Source organism: Myotis nattereri (assembly GCF_964212035.1).
Source record: "Myotis nattereri genome assembly, chromosome: 1".
In the NCBI taxonomy this organism is placed as follows: Eukaryota; Metazoa; Chordata; class Mammalia; order Chiroptera; family Vespertilionidae; genus Myotis; species Myotis nattereri.
The window spans coordinates 11357182-11382008 of NC_138075.1; the positions used below are offsets into that span (position 1 = coordinate 11357182).

General features: G+C 46.3%; 1 protein-coding gene across 5 annotated transcripts in view; it reads left to right on the plus strand.

Moving 5' to 3' along the window:
• TTC7B (tetratricopeptide repeat domain 7B) overlaps positions 1–24827 on the plus strand; it is a gene marked incomplete at its 5' end in the record, with an annotated part of 195317 nt that overhangs the window by 38235 nt on the left and 132255 nt on the right. For 3 of the 5 annotated variants that reach the window (XM_081111613.1, XM_081111614.1, XM_081111611.1), the window contains 2 exons: positions 4434–4564; positions 12245–12366. In XM_081111613.1, the coding sequence (XP_080967739.1) occupies positions 4434–4564; positions 12245–12366 (253 nt within the window). Of the gene's footprint in view, positions 1–4433; positions 4565–12244; positions 12367–13229; positions 13254–24827 lie in introns of all 5 variants that reach the window. The other 2 variants (XM_081111610.1, XM_081111612.1) reach the window with 1 other exon arrangement.

A 24827-nucleotide genomic window follows, 5' to 3' on the forward strand; every position in this document is an offset into this window, starting at 1 on the left:
AGGGAGGTCCATTCGGGGTCCAGAGGCTGCTCCGCAGCACGTGCTCAGCCACTTGCTTCACCCATGCTTTGAAGCTGGCCTTGAGGATTGGTCAGGAGACGCTTAATTTCTGTTTTGTACAAGCTTGGATTCTGGACCTGCAGATCTTATTGAGATGTCCCTTAGGTATTGCTGTCACATCAGTTATTTATCCAGTCCGGTTTTTGCTTTTCTTGTCATGCATTTCTCTGGGAAAAAGAAAGTAACTAGAAACATTATTGATGATAGCTCCCCAAACTGACAAGGTGCCATCGGACATTTTAATGAGGGCCAGTTTGGGCCGTGACCCCAGGACTCTGCTGATTCTCAGACGATGTTGATCTGATCCCAGACACTTGAAATGTCCAATCGAGAGGGCTCGTAGCACCTTTTGACAGAGAACGAAATATTCTGGAACCAAGCCACATGGCCATGAATTCGCCATGGGCCCAGTGGCACGTGGGATGAATGGCATAGCATTTGGGAGATGGAAAGAAACAACGTTTACCATAAAGAGCCTCCTACCCAAAGATATCGACTCCTTGCTGGAGACCCGTTTGCCAGCCAAGACTTGGGGGTCCACATATCTGCCTAATTAGAACATAAACCCACAGAAGATACCAGTCTCTTCTCAACCAGAAGGTTGAAGTTTTATACTAGAAGCTGGTTTAATGTTCTTACTGACTATGAATGGTCATAGACTGCAGCCCTAGGTGACATTGATATTTCAGAACTCCAAATGCAGATGATAGTCAAACTGTATTGAACGGAATTTGCCTTTTCTTTGATTCTGTGGGCGTGGCAGGTCCCAGAGGGCCTTGGTCATCTTGGTGACTCATAGTGGTCCAAGCCCAGCCGCAGTGGTACAAAGCGCCAAAGAGTAGACCCGTTTTCTTCCTGGCCCTTTGACACATTAGAGAATTTTGTTTTCTTTACATTAAATATCTGATACCAACTTGCTCATGTTTTGGTTGCTTCTTACCCAAGCAGAAGGCAGATTATAAAACAATTTGTCTCTTTTTGCTGTTTTCTGGTGGTTTAATTTTGCACAGAGGAGAACTTAGAGCACCCTTTGGGAGCTTAAATCAAGTGCTTGCTCTTGAGTGGTTCTGGAGCCGTCCTACCAAATGGTGAATTTGTTCAGTTTATCTTGCATTCTTCAAAGACAATTTCAAGAAATTGTAACAGTTCACACGGGTGAGGTTGCTGAGTGATTTTTTTTTTTTTATTGCTTAAAGTATTACAAAGGGTATTACATATGTGTCCTTCCCCCCCCCACCCCTTGACAGTCCCCTAGCCTCCCCTACCCCCCAGTGTATTTTTTTGCAATTGCATAAACAACTTTGACTGGAGGGACATTAAAACAGTCATTACAACTGTATTCCTTATGTTCAAAAAGTCCGGTAGAGACATGGAAGCTAAAATTAGATCCAAATAAAATTTCTAGAGATGAAAACTACAATGTATGAGATGAAAAATACACTGGATGTGATTAAAGGCAGATTAGATATTGAAGAAAAGATTAGTGAATTTTAAGATATAGCAGTAGAAACTTATCCAAAATGAAGCAGAAAGGATAAATTAAAAAGAAAGTGGAAAGAGCATGAATGAGCTGTGGATAACTTCAGGTGGCCTAATGATGTGTGTAATTGGATTCCCTAATGAAGGAAGAGTTAACACAATATTTGAAGAAATAATGACTGCACAGTTTTCAAATTTTATGAAAACTATAAGCCCTTAAATCCAGAAAGCTCCAGGAGGCCCAGCACAAGAAATATGGAGAAAACTAAGCCAAAGCACTTCACAATCCAAATTTCTCACAATCAGTAAAATTGTAAAAGCAGCCAGAAACAGGCGGATGAACAAACATGAGGGTGACGGCAGATTTATTGTCAGGAACCATGGGAGTGAGGACACAGTGGAGCACATCTTTAGAGTAAGCGGGGAGGGCGGGGCAGAGGAAGCAAACTGCCAACCAATGAGAATATTCTCAAAACTGAAGGCCAAATAAAGCCTTCTTCAGACACACAGTGACTGAGAGACGTCGTCTTAGTTGAACTGCACTGTCAGAAATGTTGAAGGAACCCCTTTAGGGAGAAGGAAAAGGCTGCCAGAAGGACACACGAGCCTGCACAGAGGGATGAAGAGCGCTGGGCGCCATGACTACGTTGGCGACTGAGTTTCCCCTTATTATTTCAATGTCTTTAAAAGATAATTGACTATTTCAGCCAAAACAATAACCACGTTGGGTGGGATTTGTAACCTGTGTAACAGTCAAATGTATATGTTAAGAGAATAAAGACTGGAAAGAGGGAAGTGGAAATATGTGATTATAAATGTGTTATACTATATGTGAAATGATTTAGCAGCATGTGAAGAGACTGTGTTAAGTGACACCCTGAAAGCAACCACTGACAGGCTCGAGACTTCAATAAGTGATAGAACAAGTAGATGGATGGTCAGTAAGGATAGAGGAACCTTGGAACAATACCATCGATTTGCAAAGAAAATATATTTATTTTGCTATTTCTTACAAACATTCTTACTGGACAGCCCTCCACTTGTGTTTGTTGGTATTTTACCTAATTGAGTTGAAACTATGTTCATACAAAGACCTGCGCACGAACGTTTGTAGCAGCTTATTCATAATTGCCCCAACTTGGGAGCAGTGGAGATGCCTTTGACTAGATTAATGGGTAAATGGATTATTATTTAGCAACAAAAAGAGATGACTATCAGGCCGCAGAAGGACATGGAGGGGCCTTATATCAGTATTCTAAGTGAAGGAAGCCAGTTTGAAAAGGTTATAGACTGCATGATTGCAGCTGCATGACATTCTGGAAAAGGCAAAACTACAGAGGCAATAGAAAAGTTAGTGGTCGCCAGGAGGAGGGAATGGAAGGGATGTTTTAGGGCAGTGAATCTATTGTGTACAGCACAGTAATGGTGGACACTTGACATTATTAAAATATTTGTCAAAGCTCATGGAACTGCACAACACAGAGTGAACCCGAATGAAAACTATGAACTTGAGTTGGTAAAAATGAAATAAATAAAAACAACAACAACAAAAATATGGAAACGTTGAAAAAACATATAGTTTGTTACATGCCAATCTTACCCCAATAATGCTGTTAAAACCTGTCAAATTGGCTGAGCTGCACCTTCTGTGACAAAGTGGCAGCCCCAGAGCTAGCAGGTAGGTCCTAAGGTTTTGCCCCCTTGTGCATAGAAGCGGCCTCTCCTTCCCGCATCGTACAGCCGCCTCCCGTGGCCTCTGCAGCCGGAGGGACTGTCGCTATTTAGTCTCAAAATGATGCACGTGAGGCTTTGGGTCATTTTCTGATGTTTTTGGTGTGTCTGACTTCTCTGTAGTGGCATCCACTTTGAAAATCAGCAACTAATGATGGGTGTTACTTGGGAGGCCAAAGGCCTGCATTCTGATTCCCATGGTGCCGGTAACTGACCTTCAGGTTTGGGGCAAGTCTCTTGCTTCACCTTGGCAGACCTCAGCTCCTTCATCTGCACAGTGGGTGGGTTTTCCTGCGACTCTGTCTGGCCCCTTCCAATTTCTGTCGGTAGTAAGCCTTGTCACGCTTTTATATGGAGGGGGATGTGTGGGATGTGTGTATACTGCATCCCAGGGCGCTTGGCGCAGCAGCCCTATTGCAGGTAGGGGCACCGGAGACCCTCCACACAGTCCCTCTGCCTCCAGTTGTGGGTGGAACCCTGAGTCCAGCTTGCTCCAGGCTGGGTGCCCAGGGCTGGGGTCAGGCTGTAGCTGCTGCCCTCAGCATCGTTCTTTTTTCAGCCTTTCATACATCCCAGCCCTGAAATCTCTCTTGGCTGAGAGCACCTCCTCCATCTGCAAAAAAACGCCCACAAAGCAAAGTTCTGGGTGTTTTCTTAGCCCAGAACTTAGAGGTGGTCCATGGTGTGATGGTGAACCCAGACGCTAAGGCTGAGAGTTGGACGATTTTTCTAGTAACTGAGCCTCCTGAGAGCATCTAAACATGTTTTATGTTCGATTGGTTAAGTGTACATTTTGAGAGAGAAAATATCCTCTAGCTGGTTCTTGTTCCACGAGCCTAACTTACCTTTAAAATTCTTTAAGGACCCTGGGATGTAATTGACGGAGAAGCTCTGTTTGGTCTGAACGGGGTCCCGGTGATCCAGTCCTCAGGCTGGATATCCAAATCGGACGGTGCTGTGAGCACGGCCAGGGGCCTCTTTCCTCTGTAACTTTCGGGTGCTCTTTCCGATGTTCCATTTGTCCGAGAGCAGGACAGAGGATCTGCTTCTCTGATGGCTCGTGGGCTCCTGCGGCCACTTCCTCAACCTCGCGAGCAACAGTTTAAAAATTCAGCCCCATGAAAAGCAACTCACCCAGTGTTTGTGTTTGATCTTTTTCTTAGGACTTTGTTTAGAGAAGTTGCCTGTTTCCTCTTCTACCAGTAACCTCCACGCGGACAGGGAACAGGAGGTCATCACCTGCTATGAGAAAGCGGGGGACATCGCGCTCCTGTACCTCCAAGAGATAGAAAGGGTGAGTGAGGACCATGCATTTGTTCCAGTGGATACTTAAAAAAAAAATCAAATCAAATTGTGGAGGACTGTGGGCAACCTCGGGAAAACCATCCCTTGTCTGCCTCTGGGCGCGAGGCTTTCCTTACTCTCCCTGACGCCGAGGCGAATCTGGTGGTGACCGTGGCGCCTCGTGAGCACAGACGGGTCAGTGCTGGGGAGGCACTTGGACACGCTCTGAGCAGAAGTGACGGGGTGCCTCTGCCCATGCCCTTCCACCCTGAAGCTGGCTACTATGTCCGTTCTCCTTCGCAAAGTGGGTGGATCTTCACGTGTCCTTGGTGGACTCTGTGCCAGCACCGTGTCCATCTGGGTTTGGGAGGCTTTACCTCGAAGGCTCGGCCAGGGACTCTCAGCCGACCTGCTCGGAGCAGGTGTGTATCCCCTGAGACCTTCGAGGACGCCTTCTCCTCAGAGTCCCTGGTTTGCCTGTCGTGTGGGGAATGGAGACCAGCAGCTAACAGGGGGACACCTGACCAGGGAGTGAGTGGGCAAGAGACCCCGAGCCCACGCCCTCGGGCAGGGGGCGCTGGAGCAGGGTGGGCCAGGGAGGTGTGCGTCGCTTCTTGTTTAGAAGGATCTCTGTCGTTGGCTCTGCTCGTGCCTAACTAAGCTCCTTCACGTCTCAGCCTCAACATCCCCATCTGTAAAAGGAGCATAATAATGGCTCCTACTTCACGGTGTTCTTGTGGGGATTGTGAAAGGTCATGTAAATAAGGCACTTAGCCCAGGATTCTTGAATGAATGTCGCTTGTTTTTACTAAACTCTGCCCCCAGCAGAGCTTTCTGGAGTCTAACGAAGGCTCAACAAGGGTATTTCCCCTTCAGACCCTGAGATGTATCCTGCGAGGTATTTTGAAATGATTAGAAATCCTCTGAGTCTTTGAAAATAACCATGATCTTGTTTCCCATCATTTTCATAGGTCCTCTGTCTCCGTGAGGATTAGAATAGAGAGGGACAACCAAGTCAGGGTTCGTTTTTGTTATTTTATAAGTGTACAGACTGGAAATGATTTCTTCATAAATAGTGTGTGTGATGAGGATCAGAATTGCCTTGTAGGAGGCAGGAAGAAGAGGTGGAAGCACAAGAAAGGAGCGGGGAGGGTGGTGGAGTGACCTTTGGCCTGGCCTCCACCAGAATGGACTCTCAGCCACGGCTCGGCACATCTGGGAATTCAGGAAGGCCTCTGGCCATCTTGCCAAAGTGTTCTATCCGAAGGCTGCTATGAGGAAGGGTTTTTGTTTGTTTGTTTGTTTGTTATTCGAAAGTTACGATTGATCTTTAGAGAAATGACCATGCAGCTTGCTTTCAAAGTCACGTGGTTTTTCCTGCCTGCCTCCTCGAGAGCCGGGCTCCCAGCAGGGAAACTGCTGACCCCGGCTGAGCCGTTCTTGTGGGCCCCACAGCCCTCGCCTCTCCGGGCCCTCATTTTGCACCGTCTTTGTCCGGCGGCTGCCCAGCCCTATCCTGGAGGGGCTGCCCTCTCGGGCCGGGAGGAAGGAGGTTCATCTGTTACCCGTGTCTTTCATGGCGTGGGAATTGGCAAGTCTTGGATGTACTTCCTGTCTTGTTCGTTTATAACTACCCGCTCACCACTGGATTCTTTAGCCAGGCTGTCAAGGAGACTCATAGGATATAAAATAATTTTTTGATGGTTTTGGGGAAATGGTGATCATAGGACATTAGGTTTTGAGAAGAAAATGCCCAGAAAGGGAGAGCCCAAGGGCACGGAGGAATTTGGGGCCAAAGCTAGAATTAGAACTGGCTTTTTCTTTACCCAATTCAGCACTTACTCGCTTCCCTGTCCCAGGCTACTGTGGTTTCCCACACCCTTATATATAGAAAACGCTCACCAAGTATTTGGCCAGGCGAACCCTGGCTCTTAGTAGCGTGGGGAGGCAGCCTCAGCCCAGGGTCCAGTCTCAGGGTGTGTAGACGACTTTCACGTTTCTGGCTTGATTTTCCAGTCTGTGTTTTCCTTCCTGGGAAAGCACTTTGAGCCTCCCCAGAGCCAGCAAGTCGAGAGAATAGCAACGAGAGAGATTGAGTGAACCAGACATCTGTTTTGACTGTAGTGGGTGCTCGAGAAGCGATCTGTTGATGGATGAGAAGTCTAGAGGAGAAATGACCTTCCGTAAGTGACCTTCGGGCTTAGTGAAAGTTCAAGGGTTTTTATGAGACAAGACAATGAGGATACCCGCTTGGACTTACAAATTTTTTTGAACTTAAATGACTTTAGAATTATGTAAAATTGAAAACAGAAATTTCAAGGATATAGCATCTGAAGGAAGTCCAGGGCTGGGGCAGGCTTGGGCGAGTAGTGCTTTGATTTTCTGGGTAGGCAGCTCTTGTAAGTAGAAAACGCCACACGCTCTGTCCCTGTGTTGGTTCTGCCGGACCAAGGCAGTCCGTCACTCAGTGATTTCCCCTCATTTCCCAGCCGTTCTGTAGTGAAGAAACTTCTATTTGCCAGGACCTTTGGGCATTTTCCTTATCAGTTGGCTCTTAACTTCATGCACTGGCAAGAATAAAATTGGGGGAGAACTTTTGAGGACAGGTGGAACATTGTGGCCAGACTTTTCCGTTTGGGAACCCTGGGTTGTAATTCCCAGGCGGCTCTATTCTCCGAGCTTCCCTAAAAGTGGCTATGTCCAGTGATGTTAGAGGTGTCTGCTCCCTGAAGGTGGGGACTCTTCAGGGAGGGGCTGATCTTGGCTTCCCCTGGAGCTACCTTAAGCTGTGAGAGGCAGCGGAGCACAGCAGCCAACCGACTGCTGGTATTGGGATCTTAGCTGTGGAACTTGGGCAAGTTACTCAGCCTCTCTGTACAGTCTCAGGATCCTCATTAGTAAAATAGCAATAATAATTGCTAGAGCATTGCTGTGAGGATAAAGTGATTTCACTCATGTTCTTCCCAGTAAGTGCCTGGTCAGCACACAGTAAATGTTAGTTTCCTTGTCACTCTCTGTTCCTGTGTCACCTGACAGTGGAATCTGTCCTAGTCTTAGGAGATTTCAGATATTTAGGTAAAAATCTGGAGTATTATAAACACACTGTTTTATTTAAAATGTTAAAGAATTTTTAGGGGAATGTTAGTGGGAAAAATTACTTTCTTTTTCTTTTAAAAAATATATATATTGATTGATCTCAGAGAGGAAGGGGAGAGGGAGAGAGAGATAGAAATACCAGTGATGAGAGAGAATGATTGATCGGTTGCCTCCTGCATGCCTCACACTGGGGATGGAGCCCAAAACCCGGGCATGTGTCCTGAACGGGAATCGAACCATGGCCTCCTAGTTCATAGGTTGACGCTCAACCACTGAGCACCGCCTTTCTTTTTCTTGTGTGGAAGATAATGGGACAACATTCTGCCTGGAGTCCCCATGTGATATCTGGGTTCTGGACCTCTGTTCACCCCTGACTATTTGACCTTGGTCCAGTCACTGTGTCTAGCTTTCCATTTTCATGGTGGGTCTGATACTGCCTGACTGGTCTGAGGCTAGAGAACTCGTGAGTCTCTGTGTCTTTAGCTGGGATGCAAGGAGCTTCCCACATGTTATTCTCTGCCCCCCAACCCCCCACCCTGTTCCTGATGTGGAGGCAGAGCCAAGGAAAACGTGAATACACAAAAGCCGTGGGCATTAAATATTTGTTCAGTATTGTCCTTGTTATTTTAGGGTTACAGAGACATCTATTAATATTTTTCTCCGATAATTTGTTTTCTAACGGGGAATAAAAAATAGCTCTAACATTGTGTACATACAATAATTTAATCAAACAAATGGAATTAGAGCAGATAGAATTAGAAAGACACAGGATGGCCGTGATTCGTTTACCTTCAGGTGGTGGCATCATGCCAACAGCAAATAATGTTATTTGCCCCGCGAGGAGCTTCTGCTGGTGCAGTGACAGGAATAAAGATGACTTCATCCTTGACTCTCCCAGCGCGAGCCCTGCGTTTGGCAAATGAAATCATGCTGTCCTGTCCTTCGCAAGCATCAGCCCACCAGCTGGTGCTCCTTCCCCAGCAGAGGCTGTGCCAGGGCGGAACCCTACCTTCTGCTGACAGTTCATTCCTTCACACCCTTCAGCAAAGGAGTTGCTGCTAAATTACGGGACGTCCACAGGCCTGCGTGGGGCTGTTTCAGCGCTGGGGTTTTGAAAGAAACAACTGGGCCCCAGTGTTGTAGGGTCCGGCCCAGATTTCTTCCGCTCGCCAAGGAGCCGCCCAGCGGCCAGCAGGGCCGTTGTTATGCTGTGGTTATGTGTCCCGCCTCGGGAAGAATGTGACATGGCTGAGGTGTTGGATTCGGAACTGGATTAGACTAAAGTTACTGTGTCTTGAATTCAAACCAGATGTCCTGGGACAAGTGCTGGGTGCAGCCGTGAGAAAGGCAGGCCGTGACTCTGGAGGTCCACGTGGCTGTGCTGTTGGCTTTCAAATGGGAGACAATAGGAAAGGGCAGAGCCTTCCTTCCCGTCCCCTTTCCTGTCCCTGCCTTTTCACTGAAGCCGCAGCAGCGGGTCACAGTATCTGAGTGAACACTGCCTTCAGAGAAGGTCAGGAATGACGGGCGGCCGTGGGCTCCGACTTGGAGGCTGCCGTCTGAGTAGCTGGAGAGGAGGCTGCCACATCCTTAAAGCTGACTTAGAGAAGTCTGGAAAAGTTTCATTTTAATTGTTATATATGCTCAGTCAGTCTTTGCCTTCATAATTGTACAGCATTAAAGTATTTTTAACCTGTGTTTTTTCACTCAGCATGATATCAGGACCTGGAAGTGTTTTCAAGCTGTCTCATAGGGTGGGCTCTATGGTATAATTAACTTACTGTCAGGTGTAACCTCTTGTTGGAATAATGCTGCGATGGGAACTTCCTCAGATAGCGTTGTCCTTTGCTTCACATTGTTTCTGATGGGCAGGTCTCCAGAGTGGGGTTATGTTTTAACATTTTCGTTACTATATACTGTGCCCACTTGCTCTCTACAAGTCAGGCTAAGCTCCTCTACCTTTGGCAGTGTGAGAGGGGAGTGGCTTTGTGCAATCTTGACAGGCTTGCTGTATAAAAGTTATTTTGCTGATTTGCTAGGTGAAAATGGTCCTTGCAGTTTTAGTTTTTGCATTTCTTGGACTATCAGACAGGTTGAATTATTTCCATCTATTTGTTTACTAGCTGTCTTTTTTCTTTTCTTTTTTATTACAACACTAGTGGCCCGGTACACAGATTCATGCACATTGAAAGGAAATTAATTAGAAGAAATATTTTAATATCGCTATTCGCCCATTCTCTATAATAGAAGTGTCAACGAAATTCACGATCGACAAAGACAGATTGAAACACATGTGCGATTGGCGCCAGCGAGAGCTTTATATGTATCACACATGTTCAAGTCAACATTTATTTTTAAATTGCCAGTGCATGTCATGTGTACCTGCTGGTCGGTCGGTTGGATGAACGGCCGGTCAGTCACTTAGCCTTTTATATAAATAGATTATAAGAAGGTGATATGAAGTATGAAATATAAATACTGTATCTTAATTTCCTCATCTTTACTGTGAATCAACAGATACTGTATAAAGTTAAAATATGTAGATAAAAGAATCACCTGCTTTCTCTCATCTCTTTCACTGCACATGCGCGCGCACGCACACACACACACACACACACAAAATATGAGATATTTTAAACTTTAGAGAGACCTCTTATGAACTATGTGGAAAAAAACCACATTTTTCTTTAAAGTTGAGTGATTACTTTGGTCACACTTTAGTTTCTTCTATCAATATTCATTAAAATTAAATGTAATGGGTTAAATTTGAACACACACAGAACACAACCTCAGTTTCTGCAAAATGATTTTTATCTTTCTCTCCTGATAACAGAGATATCTGGACTATCAATCAGTGCTAACTGGTTATTTCTGTGGTAGAATTTTGAGATGATTTTAAATTTTATACTATACTGGATTGTTTTTGCTTTAAAATACTCATGGCATTCTTTGACATTAACAACTATCCTCAAAAGCCCAGGAAGGATCATTTTTAAAGGTGTCAGAGCTGGACCTCCACATGGAAGTAGTTGGATATATGAGTCTGGAATTCAGAGGGCAAGTCTGCATTAGGGATGATACATGTGAGAGTTGGCAGCATGCAGCTGATTTTTGAAGCTCAGAGGAATGCATGAAGCCATCTTGAGAGAGACTTAAGGGAGAGGGGACAAGTGCTCAGGTCCCACTGTGTGCATCTCCGTCACTGGAGGAGGAAGAGTGGGGGAGGGGCCTGCATCCGAGCCAAAAACACCCATGCCTTTTGAGGTGGGAGGAACACCTTCCTGTTAGCACTTGCAGACGTCGTGAAGCAGCCGGGCAGTTGTGATAAGATGCTGGGATGCAGTGCAAATTCAGGGGTTGCCCACTGGGTTTCATTCCAGGACATATTGTCCATTTGGGTGCCTCCTACTTGTCTTTTCCCCAAACCTTGCAAGTTAGAGAACTAGCGGTTGCTTTAACTCCACTTGGAGAATAAGTTCAAGACCTCTAGAATATTTGGGGGTTTGACTAACATCTGGGTCTTCAAAGAGCTCCTGACTTCCAGTAGATGTGGTCAGTGTGTTTAGAGAGCATTTGTATGGATTTTTTAAAAATACATTTTTATTGATTTCAGAGAGGAAGGAAGAGGGAGAGAGAGATAGAAACAATGATGAGAGAGAATCATCGATCGGCTGCCTCCTGCACCCCTCGCCCCCTACTAGGGATGGAGCCCGTAACCCGGGCATGTGCCCCGGCTGGAATCGAACTGTGAACTCCTGGTTCGTAGGTCGATGCTTAGTGCCTATGCCAGCTGGGCATATAGATTTTTAATGAGCCACAGCGGCTTCTGTTGGATGAGTGCTGTATTTGGCTTGTGAGTTTAAAGAGAGTGGCCTCTGGGTACATCACTGTGACCCATTCAACTTATAATCCTGTCTCCTGATTAGTAGGGAGTCCTTCCTGCAAGGCTACAAACTTAAGCTTTTAAAGCCTCCTTATCTGTTGACAAGAGGTCAAGTGCGGGAGACTTGATGCTTAGGTTGTTTTTCTCAACTTGCCCCTTGAGAACAGCCAACTGCTGCCCAGCCCACAGGCCTCACTGTGGGAGCCTGGAGAGTTTGCCTTCCCCGGTTACCTTTAGGCCAGTGCCAGTCACAGCACTTCTCAGCCCTTTCTGAGCTCATCAAGCTCATGTGAGGCTGAAGCTGCATCTGCCAGCCAGTGCGTGACCTCGGCCTCTGGTGGGTGATGACTGTTTCTGGCCGTTGCTGGGACCTGCTTCTGTGCCATTCAGCCTCTCTGTCAACATCCTGGCATTCAGCAGAGCCACTCCGGCTCTAATGCTTCTCCTGGCACCAGGCACGCATCAGCGTCCTTCACGCCTCAGCCCCCAGTGCCAGGAGAGCCACACCTGTGCCCAGGTTGCTTGGTTGCCTCCTGTCTCACAGTCGTTTTCTCTGTTTTCCTGATCCTGGCACATCTGCACCAGGGCCTTTGCACAGATGTTTGCACACACGTCGAGTTTTCCAGTTGTGCACTGCATTTAGCGATAGGGTTTGAAGGACGTAGACTTGGATGTGGATCTGATTAGTTTTCCGATTTTCTCCCCTTCTAGGTAATACTTACTAATATTCAAAACAGAAGCCCTAAGCCTGGCCCTGCTCCCCACGATCAAGAACTAGGTTTTTTCCTAGAAACAGGACTTCAGAGAGCCCATGTCCTCTATTTCAAAAATGGGTAAGCCTTCTTTATTTTTTCGTCAAGGTCCTCAAGAAGAATAGAGAGCCTTGTAACACTGTCTTCAGTTTAGTTAGTATAACAAAACTGTTTAAAATATGAACTATAATTGGATTTTTTTTTAAAAAAAGAATGAACATAGTCTCTTTTTTTCTCACCTCACCTGGCTCTCTCAGTTTCCCATGAGATTTGAAGGTGGGAGGAGAGGGTGGGGGGCTCCTGTGTGAGTCTGGGTCACAAGTGTGGAGCGCCAAGCCCAGAGGGGGATCTGATGGGAGCCGTGCTTTATGCTGCCTTCCCAACAGGGGACCGGGACTGCACAGCCCCCTCCCCGGCTTCGTTAGGGGAAAAGGGAATGAACTGGAAACCCTGGCACACGGGCTCATCTTCCTCGGAATGGCTGATCAGTTCAGAGAATCCAATTTGCACCGTTTTCTTTTTTTAAATGTGTCTTTACTGATTTTAGATAGATGAAGGGAGAAGGGAAAAGAGATAGAAATACCAATGAGAGAGAAACATGGATCGCTGACTCCTGCACACCCCCTACCGGGGATCAAGCCCGCAACCGGGCATGTGCCCTGACCAGGAATCGAACCCTGATCACCTGGTTTCTAGGTCCACGCTCAAACACTGAGCCACACTGGCCAGGCTCAGACAGTTTTTATGAAAGTGAGCGTGGCTGTGATGCCACACAAGAACGTTTTCTACCTGAGCTGCCTTTGAAGAGGGTCTGAGAGCCTGAATGTAAGGGAGAGAACTCTCTAATGCACTTGATGTTTGTTTTCTGTGTTGCTCTTATGAGAAATGCCATGATTCTGTTCCAAATCTCTTCAGCTGTCCCTTGTTTTGACATTATGCTGCAGGATAGATGTGCATGAAGACCAACAGTAGGTATCGGTTCCTCTGTAGCTCCTGCCGGGCTGTGCATGGAGGCCCAGAGGCCTGTTCCCTTCCTCTAGGACGAGTCCCAGCCTCTGGATACATGAACAATGGAGTTGCTCCCTCTTCATTGTTACGAGCTTCAAACCTTGGGGCGCAGCTCGTGGAAGTGGGATTCCATCTTCCTCGTGGCCCAGAGCCACACACATCCAATTTCCACTGGCCTATTTCCCAGAGCCTGTTAAACTATGGGCAAGGCCTGCTGTGCTCTGAGGGCCACTGGCTCAGATCGGCATAGTCCACACCAGACACCCCAAGGTTTGGAATGGCTTGGTGGCTTTGGCACTATGATATGCTCAAATTGGATCTCATCTGCCATTGATTGAGATTGTCTGAGCGATGGTGCATGCCCTCTAAGCTGAGTTTTGCTGTTTTACTAGTAGAGGGAGAAGGGAGGGAATGTGGAATTTTTTTTCTAGTGTCTGTTTTTTCTCCATTTTCACAATAAATGGTGGTCATCACAGAGGACCCCCAGCCAATACCCTCCTTCCCTCTCACCTGTGAGCTGTGTGGGGGATACGCAATTTCCTGGGGGCTCTCCGGGGAGCCACACCCACCCCTTCCATCGAAAGTGCTTTGTGTGGGATTGATAAGGATGGGCTGGGGAACACGTTTTCATCTCCGAAGGCTGTCTGTTGAGGAGGAGCAGCAGGGCCACTGGGCTCTGACCTCCTGCCGTGAGACACGGCTGCCCACTGAGCCCAGCTGAAGAGTAATGAGTCTGAGAGGTGTGTTATTTATCACGAGATGATGGGTTACGTGCCGGGAATTGCTTACTGGCTCATTTCTCATTTTACCCAAGTTCAAGGGGATTCCCACTGATGTGGCCAAAGTTAAGGGACTGCTCAACTTGGAAGCCTTTGCTTCTCTTTCCTTGTCCTTGCCCTTCTCTCTGGGCTCTGAAGACCCATTGCGATGGCATTGGGCCAGCCACTCCACAGTGTGCCTGCGAGGGCCGTGCAGCAGTGACGAGGGGTTACTTTGGGGGAGGTGGAGGCCAAGGCCAGTGTCAGGACCACAGAATGTCCACGGAAGGAGAGGAATCTGTGGGAAGTTTGGGTCAAGCCAAGTGCCATCAGGGTTCCTCAGGGCCCAAGGGCCACACCGGGGGTCACTTGTCAGTGGCCGCCTACAGGCAGCAGCCCTGAGAGCAGAGGCAGATGGGCAGCTGCTGCCCCTGCGCCCGGTGCCTCCCCTGGCTCCATCTGCTGATGTGTCTGCTCCGTGCTTGTCTCACACCTTTTGATTTTCCGCACTTTAAAAACGGGCATCTGGGAGCATGTCGTGGACAGGGTCTGACTGATTCCCAGGGACAGGGAAATGCATTAGACAAGAGTTTTGCCCTAAGAGACAGAAATGGATAAAGCACATCTGTTTCTTTAAAAATATACTTAAAGATATTCGGTTTTTTTAGTTGTCATCCCCGAGGATTTAAGGAGTTGTAGTAATCACTTTTATTCTCTCATAATTTCCCATCTTTTTCAAGAGTGAGCACCAAACTAGTGACCTTGAGTCTCCTTCAGAGAGAACCTGACCCCTGGACCAGTCCCTAATCCCTAACCCCCCCTAATCCCTCAGACCCCAGGGGTGCTTTTGTGTACCAAGCACTTGGCCTTCATCGTCCTTGCTCCTCATGGTGGCATCTCGTTCATGTCCTTTGCCACCTTTGAGGTCGGCAGTACAAGTAGCACGGCCCCTGTTTTGCACACGGCGACCAGGCTGCGGGCTCAGTCCGCTTAGCACTGCACCCCTGCGGTCACTCCGTGCGGAGGGGCTTGGCTGGACCCTCAGACGGTGGCTTTGTCCCGCGCCTGCCTTCTGTGAGGGAGCGCTTGGGCCCTGGAGCGAGACCCGCCCAGGGGGTGGTTCCCAGCCTCCGCCGATTGGTGTTTTCTTGCCAACTTTCCCTCATGCCTCACCTCCATGCCGCAGATCACCTGCTTCTCCTTCTTTCCTCTCCTGGTCCCTCTGCTCCCCCTTTTCCTCACCCTCTCTTCCCTTCCTCTCAGCCCCGGAGGTTGCTGTCCACCCCGGTGTCCGGGGCGGGGCTGACTTGGAACACATCACATCTGCTTCCAGCTGTGTCTCTTCTCCCTCCGGGTGGCAGCGGCAGGCCTATTAAGGATGAAAAAAAATCCTGCTCAGGCTCTGGGCTCGGGCAGCAAGGGCCCTGCGGCCAGAGGCCTGGGTTTGGGACCAGCCCTTCTCCTCACCAGGCAAACGTTTCTTTATCTGCGAAATAGGGCTAACCCCACCTACTTTAGAGCCGTGGCGAAGCACAAATAAGAAAACGCGTGTGGAAACACCGGGGAGGCATCGGGCAAACAGCAAGTGGTCACTGGTAATTTCCCACGTTGGCGTTGCCCGCTGACCTTCCGGGGGGACGTGGGACCAGGTGAAGGTCAGGTTGCAGCGGAAGAGGAAGCTCACGAAGCAGGCACCCGTCACTCATTGCATTGCTGAGCCTCGCACTACCAGTGATCAAGGAGCGGCACTTGTTTAGGCGGCTGGTTTAAGGGGGCGCTGCTGATGATGCGTTAGCAGTTAGCTAGGGTAACACCTGATAACAGTATTCAGAGGGGGTGCTGACTGGGCTGACGCAGTAACATTGGATGTTATTTGGGCAGGAAAACGACCTCAGCGTGGGGATCCCCTCAGCCTGAGAAGGAGAAATGTCACACATACACACACACACACACACACACACACACATATTCTCACACACACACAGTGAGTCTTGGCAGCCAGAATTGCCAGAGAAGCGTGGGTCTGGGAGGCCACTTACTTCCTGCGAGTCTTGATCTCAGTGTCACTTTCTCGAGGGCCCTGCCGAGCACCCCATGTAAGTAGGTGCCCTCTGTTAACCGCTCTCACTGCACACATTCCTTTCCCAGTACTGACTATGATTCGTAACTCTGTACATTGGTTTACGGGTTCATTATCTGTCTCCTTTACTAGACTGTCTCCTCCCTGAGAACCTGGGTTATGGTCCTTAAATTCGCCAATGTAGTACCAAGCACAGTTCTTGGCAGGTAGCCACACTCAATCAATACTTGTTGGACGACTGAGCAAACCTACTATGTGCCAGGTCCTGTGCTAAGAGGCTTACATACCCTTCAGGGTGTAAGGAGGCCAGTCTGCTTGGAGTGAAGGTTTATATAGAAGTCTGGGGATTTCTTGAGACTTGGTTAGATGGAGTGGGGCCAAGGAGAGGACCGGATTTGGAAATGGGGCTATCAAGGATTTGCCATTGGATGTATTATGTTTGAGATGCCTATGAGATGCATAGCTGAGTGGAATTGTTAACTAGGACGATGTATGAGCACAGAGGGAAGGTTGGAGCTTGAGTTATAAATCAGGAGTTTCATCACATTGGACTGGATGAAATCAATAAGGGACAGAGTGTGGCGAGGGAAGCAAAGACTGCCTAGGACCCAGCAATAGTTGGATGTTGTATAAAGGGGAGGAACTTGTGGAGGGGCTGCCTGAGGTCAGAGGGACGCCATGAGGGTGTGTCCCCGGAAAGCCTACAGGGGAGGATGTGCCGGGAGAAGGAAGGGACCACGTCTGTGTTGAATGGTGCTATGATATTAATAAGGGCAAAGACCAGGGCATTGGAGTGGATAACATGGAAGGCATGTGACCTCGATAGACTTTTGGTGGATGGTTTAAGAGCAGAAGCCAGGTTGGGGAAAGAGAGGAGCAAATGAAACAGGAGGAAGTGGTGGCATGGTAGGTAAGTCATTTTCAATAAATGTTACTTCCTTGTCCATTTTAATTTCTAAGGTAGAGTTCCTGCTGGAGGGATAGATGGTGGAAGACTGAAAACCAGGTTAAGGAATAGAGAATTTATCCTCCACGTATGGAGAGGCTAGTGGATCATGAGGCTGGGATATCAGGAAGGGCCCAGAATCGGGTGGTTCATTGGGCAGGAGTCCAGTGCCAGCAGTCATCTGTACCCTTTCAGTTGGCCGTGGCTCATTTTACTTGTTTTTTTGGCTAGTGGTGACATTCCGACCTGAGCAGTTGACTGAGAGGAAGATGGGGGTGATGGAGGATGTGTGAAGAGGGAGAGGGAGGGCCAGGGAGAGAGTCCGTGTAAGGGGACGACTTCCTTTACTGCAGCAGCTCAGGAGGGAAGCTCACTGAGCAAGCTGAGCTTTGCAACTGGCCAGCCAGGGCCACCGTGGTTAGGCCACATGTCACCCAGGCAGTCATGCGTCTGGAAGACGTTGATCAGTGTAACTTACTGTGCTAAGCACTTCACATTTCCCTACTCAGAGAAATGTTTGTAATAGCTGAAAACCCAGGAGCTCAAATGCATGAGAGCACATTTATTTTAGTTGCTGCCCTTTATAAATGAGGAGTTGGGTCCAGAGGAATCAATGACATTCAATAGTCATTCGGTAATTTTTTCAAAAAGTCTCTATTCCCTTGTGCTTTTAAAAAAATGAACAGTAGCTATTAAAAATGTTTTTATTGATTTTAGAGAGAGGAAGGGAGAGGGAGCGAGAGAAACATCAATGATGAGAGAGAATCGTTGATTGGCTGCTCCTTACATGCCCCCTACTGGGGATCGAGCCTGCAACCCAGGCATATACGCTACTGGCAATCAAACCATGACCTCCTAGTTCATGCGTTGACACTCAAACCACAGAGCAACACCAGCCGGGCTCATTCAATAAAGTTTTATCAAGAATCTCACTAGTTACACTGTTCAAAGTGAACAAGTCAGACAGTCCCTGCCCTTATCGGGTTGACATCTTGGTTGGGGAAATAGTCAATAAACAAGGCAATATGATTTACTCAGGGCCACACCACTGGTGGGTGCAGAGCTGGGACCTGCACATCCGCTGACACCAAGTTCAAGTTCTAACCACCCAGGCCACGTTGCCCACCTCAGTACTCTTCTTAAAAATGGAGTACTGCCAAAACCGGTTTGGCTCAGTGGATAGAGCGTCGGCCTGCGGACTGAAGGGTCCCAGGTTCGATTCCGGTCAAGGGCATGTACCTGGGTTGCAGGCACATCCCCAGTAGGAGATGTGCAGGAGGCAGCTGATCGATGTTTCTCTCTCATCGATGTTTCTAACTATCTCTCTCCCTTTCTCTCTGTAAAAGATCAATAAAATATATTTTAAAAAAAATGGAGTACTAAGCAGCATGGCTCCAAGGAGTGCATTCCACTCAGAGAATAAGAACTTTTAAAAGCCAGTCCAGATGTAATTATTTATGTCAGAAAAAGTGTCAGCCAATTTTCTCTGGTTTGTTTAAATGTATATTGGTCTGGCTCATCCCTTAATGCCACCAGAACTTGAGTATGGAAACAAAGGAATCTTTGTCAGTGTTAATTCTGGATCTCCAAGACCACTTCCGGGATGAACCATGGGGGCCAGGTAATAGCTTTCAGGGCACTTTGTAAGCGCCAGCACGTAGGGAGGGTTCAGAGTCCTGTGCCACCTGGAAGCGTTGTCAGTGTTCAGGAAGGCGGGTGGCTCCGTGATGGTCTGTCCTTGGCTTCAGCAGAAGCACGGGGAGGTCATTCTAGGCTCCCCAAGCGCAGGGACGGGATGGGCGGAGCGGGCATCTGTGTAGTCCATTGTGTGCTCCCTACCAGAAGCTCAGTTTCCTTTAGCAAATAGTTGACCCCCTTTATCCACTCTGGTGCCCCCAGGGTCATTTTTTAACATAAGCATTGTTGCCTAGTAACATAATTGACATTATATCTTTATTAGGTTTCCAGGGAAACAGAATTGGGAAGTTAACCTAAGGTCAAATTCTCAAGCAGAAGAGGAAAGGAACTTGTTAACCCTTTGTCCTCATTGTATTTTTTCCTGATATAACTTGTTTACTGTCTGTCTCCAATCACTGGAATATAAGTTCCACTGGGGTAGAACTTGGTCTGTTTTATTTGGGGAGGGATCTGTATCTAGAGCAGTGTCTGGCGTACAGTTGGACATGAATGAATGAATGAACGAACGAACGAACGAACGAACGCATTTTCAGCTGAGATGGCTGTGGCTCACAGATGCCTAGCAGTGTGTTTTGTTTAAGCGTAGTTAATGCAACATACATGTATTGAAAGCTAGATATGTTTATTGAACTCTGTGCTAGGTCCTGGGATGTAAGGATGAACAGAACCACCTGGACTGGCTTCATGGGGCCTGCTGCTCTGATTGCTGCTTCTTGGTGGGAAGAGGGAGAATGTCACTGACCATCTAGGTCTTGCATATGATGTCCTTGTGTGAAAAGAGGGTGAAGGGGGCCGGGTGTCAAATGATTTCCTTGATCTCAGGAACAAATAGCTTTTCTGGGTCATAGGGACCTCTGTTTTGTGCCCTGTCTCTGAGACTGGGGGGAGGGGGTATTTACAGTGATGGTGGCTTTATTATAAGAAGCTCCTTACGCAGGCCCTGGCAGACTCGTTCATTTCTAGAAGCCCCTGGCATGGCAGCATTTTGTGCTGTAGGCCTCCTTACTTCAGCGTACCACATGCACATCTGGATGGAATTCCGGAGTTCCCACCACAGGAAAGAGAACTATTGTCTTCTGTGGGTTAGTTGTTTCAGAACATTTGCTCCCAGGGCCTCCCAGATCCACATTTTAAAAAGAATATGTGACTCTTGGAGTTGAACCCTTCACGGGCTGAATGAAATTGCACAGAGAAGCACAGGGGAGTGTTTTGGCGTGGCCTCCGTAGGCAGCCCCGCAGGGGCAGGCATTGAAATGACACGTGTGTGGGGGGAAAGAGGAATTCACATCCTGTCTGGACAGAAGGAAGCCAGGCTCACCCTCGCTGACTGTTGGGAGCTTTCTGGGTAATTTGGTGATGTCTGTGCTGCAGAGCAGGCCGTGCTGCTGCTGCCCGGAAGGGGGTGTGGGGAAGCGCGGAGCATCCTTATTCTGGTTTATGGTAACCTACTTCTTCCCTCCCCTGGTTTAGGTGTCAAATGCATTAATGTTTTACATGAGGGAAGGTGGGGGTGGAGGCCCCAGCTTTTTTTTTACTTCCTACCTATTTCTTTTTAAATCATTGTTTTTCTCTCCTTCTTTTTTCTTCTTTTTTTCTTTTTTGCAGAGGTATTTTTAGTCAACTCTTAGAGAGATTGAGCTACAGCCCAGAAAACGACTGAGACATCTTTGGAGAATGTCTTACTTTTTTTTTTTTTTTTTTTTTAGGAAACACTAGAACCTTCTATTGATAATGAGAGGGGCCATACATATTCTTACAAATACCTGCCTTTGTATTTGTGGAGCAATGTATGCCATTGATCTGCACACAAATAAGGAAATCTGTGATAAAAATGTATGTTCTCATATCAAAGTCCTGCATTAAATTACAAGATTTAAAAAAAATTAATGAATTTCTTTTTTCAATTGATGTTTGGATTTTCCACATTCTCTACTTTAGGTTTGAATTTTGACTTCTTATTCACAAGTGACTTTGGTGCTAATTCTTTAGGCCCAGCACCAACACACTGTAGCTCTCTTCGGCTGCTTGCTCTGCGTCCTTTTTCTGCGTCCTGGCTCTGCTGGCAGCCGCTGGGTTGGTGGGCGTGGTAGCTGGTTCTCCTTTGAATCTGGCAGAAGAGCATCCGAAGCAGCCATCTCTGCATGTTGTAAACAAGCCACTAAAATATCACGATGAATCCAATGCTGTGTTTCTTCCAAAAAATACCCAGAAAAACATTAGCCAGACTTTGTAAAATCTCTGAATACAGATTTTTTTTTCAAAAAAGATGCAGTTTTATTGCTTTCCAAGTACATTTTGAGCTAGTTAAGAAGGAAAACAATTGCCTACTCAATTCCACGAATGTTCGTTGAGAGTCTGCTAGGGGACAGTCACTAGGGCAGCCATGGGCAAACTACGGCCCGCGGGCTGGATCCGGCCCGTTTGAAATGAATAAAACTAAAAAAAAAAAAAAAGACCGTACCCTTTTATGTAATGATGTTTACTTTGAATTTATATTAGTTCACACAAACACTCCATCCATGCTTTTGTTCCGGCCCTCCCGTCCAGTTTAAGAACCCATTGTGGCCCTCGAGTCAAAAAGTTTGCCCATCCCTGCACTAGGGTGTGCTCTGGAGGCACGAGATGAATACCAATGTTCTTTGAGCTCATGGGGAAGACAAGAACGCCAACAGTACGGGTAACACCTGGTGAAAAGCACCAGCGTGAAGGATGGGAGGGGAAAGAAGGAGGGGAGGAAGGAGGAAAAAGCTGGTTGTGTGGGTGAGTTCAAGTTTTTTAGAACTGACATTTGAACTTGGTCTTTGAGGGAGGGGTAAGATTTCCCCTTGTTAGGGAGGATTAGGGGACAGGAGGTAGTCATGGTTGAATGCTAGGTCTCCCAGACCAGATACACTTTATAAGCTTTTGAGAGCAGCGTAGTCTAGTGGTCCAATAGCGCTGGCTCTGGATCCAGCTGCCTGGGTTTGAATCCTCCCTCTTGCATTTACTGTGACATTGGCCAGTTATTTAATCTCTCTGTGTTTCAGTTTTCTCGCTTGTAAACTGGGGATAAGAATAGAACCTACTTCATAGTGTTGTTAGTGGATTAAGTGACTTAGTAATTATAGTGTGTTTGGACAGTGTCTGGCACATAGTAAGCATTATACATGGGCTCAACAAGTAAGTGAAGGGTTTGTCAGCTCCCTGATGGGAAGGTAAGAATTGGCAACTGAAATCTGGGAAGATGATAACAGCAGTGGTGGCATTTGAATCTCCTCATATATCCACATAAAAAAGACACAGTAACCAGATAGGAAAACCAAAACCCCTGAACAACGTTTACAACAAAACTAGATGACAGGGTATACTCATGAATCCCTAAGGACAGGCTGATGGGGACAAATTACCAACAGCTCCAGGCTAGCATGTAATTTGCATTTGTGTGGGTGAGAGCAGAAGGAAGCGATGGGACATCTGATGGACCGGAGAACACGAGACCCTAAAATAGCCAACAAGTATTTATTGGAGAGCGCCTCTAGCCAATTTGAGATGAGCAGCTGAAAGTGAGAAGTAAGGTCTGTGGGGTGGGAGCAGCCTGGCCCTTCTGATCCAGTAGGGCTCTTTCCTGGGACTGGGCCCCAGAGCGAGGGGAAACTGCTGAGAGTGGAATGAAAATTGACCAAGAAGAGACAAAAGAAGGAAAAGGTAGACGTAAAAATGGGGGAACGGGCAATAGCCAGGAATTATCAGAAAGCAAGCTAATATATATTTTAGCAGCTTTATTCAGGTATACTTTCTATAGCACAAATGTTATAAATATACAGTTTGTTTTTTAATATATATATATATATATATATATATATATATATATATATTGATTTCAGAGAAGAAGGGAGAGGGAGAGAGAGATAGAAACATCAATGATGAGAGAGAATCATTGATTGGCTGCCTCCTGCACGCCCCCCACAGGACATTGAGCCCACAACCTGTGCATGTGCCCTGACTGGGAATAGAACCATGACCTCCCGGTTCACAGGTCGATGCTCAACCACTGAGCCACACCAGCTGGGCTACAGTTTAATAGTTTTAAATAAATTTATACAGCAGTGCAATCATGTACAATTCAGCTTTATAACATTTCCATCATCCTAAAGAGTTCTTCAAGCCTATTTGCAATCAGTCCCCACTCACATCCCCAGTGCCAGGCAACAACTTAGCTATTATTTGTCTCTATAGATTGGCCTTTTCTAAAAATTTTACATAAATGGAATCATAGAATATCTAGTAGTCCTTTATGTCTTTTTTTTTTTTTTTTTGGTCTTTATCTGGTGTCAGGAGTGGGATCGGAGTCCTTTATGTCTTGCACCTTCAACTTAGTATAATGTTTTTGAGGTTCACCCACATTGTAGCATGTGCCCATAGGCCCCTCCTTTTTGTTAGTTATTCCGTTGTATGGATATGCTATATTTTGTTTGTCCATTCACCAATTGATGAGCATTTGGATTGTTTCTACTTTGGGGCTGCTATGAACATTTGCACACAAATTTTTCCACAGACATATGTTTTCGTTTCCCTTGGATAGATTCATAGGAATGGAATGGATGGGTCATCTGATAAGTCCCTGTTTAACTTTTTAAGAAACTGCCAAACTGTTTTCCAAAGTGGCTGCACCACATTACATTTCCGCCAGCAGTATCTGAGGGTCCCAGTTTCCTTCCATTCTCTTCAGCTCTTGTTATTGCCAGCTTTTAACTTAGAGCTAGTCTAGTGGGTTTATAGCTTTAATTTGCATTTCCCTAATGATTAATGTTGTTCAGCAGCTTTTCCTGTCCTGTTATCTATTCTCATATCTTCGGTGGTGAAATATCTGTTTGACTATTTTGCCCTGTTTTCATTTGGGTTGTCATTATTAGGATACACATTCTTTATCAGATATAGCATTTGTAAATATTTTCTGCCAGTCTGTGGTTTGTATTCAATTTTAGTGATATCATTTAAAGAGGAAAAGATAATTTTAATAAAATTCAATTTTTCAGTTTTTCTATTTATGGAAATATCTAGGACATTTTCACCTAATCTAAAACCACAAAGATTTTCTCCCATTTTTTATTTTACAAGTTTTATAGTTTTTACTTTTACATGTAGATCTTTGATCTGTTTAGAGTTAATATGCATGTGGTATGGGATAAGGGTCTGAGTTAAATTTTTTTGCATCTGAATATCCATTTGTCTAAGCACCATTTGTTAAAAGTCTTCTCCTTTCCTATAAAATTGCCTTGACACATTAGTAAAAAATAACTAATTGAACATAAATGTAAAGGTTTATTTCTGGAGTCTCTATTGTGTTTCATTGATTTATATGTCTGTCCTTAAGCCAATACCACACTGGCTTGAATATATAACTTTATAGCAGGTTTTAAAAATATATAGAGTAAGTCTTCTAACTTCATTCTTTTCCAAAATTATTTTGGTTATTTTTAGTCCTTGATATTTTTATATACATTTTAGAATCATCTTGTCTATTTCTACAAAAAAAAAAAGCTGCCAGGATTTTGATAAGGACTGCAGTGAATCTCGAGATCAATTTAGGGAGGATTGCCATATTAACAATAGTGAATTTTCCAATCCAAGATCTCTCCATTTATTTAGATAACTAGAGGGTGAGTGACAATGGTCTTTTTTTTTGGGGGGGGGGGTGTAGTAATTACAAGGGTGTTTACCTTTTAATAATTCCCTAAGCAATATATTTGGTTTTTTATGGTTTTCTGTATCTATATTTTATACAATAAAATGGTTAAAAAAGAATGGGAGGGGGACAGTAAAAGGTGGGACAGAACAGTGCCCAGCAGAGGGCAGGAGGTGTCCCCGCACTCTAGTTTTGGCTCCGCCACCCACTCACTGAGCTTTGGGCAGATCTCACCCTTCCCCTCTCTGGGACCCCGTTTCCCGCTTTGTCCGTTGGAGGTAATGAAGTCCAGCATGCTTCACTAGGTTGGTTGGAGAACCATCTGGAACAATGGGCTAGGGCAGTGGTCGGCAAACTGCGGCCCCTTGAGTGTGGCTCTTCCACAAA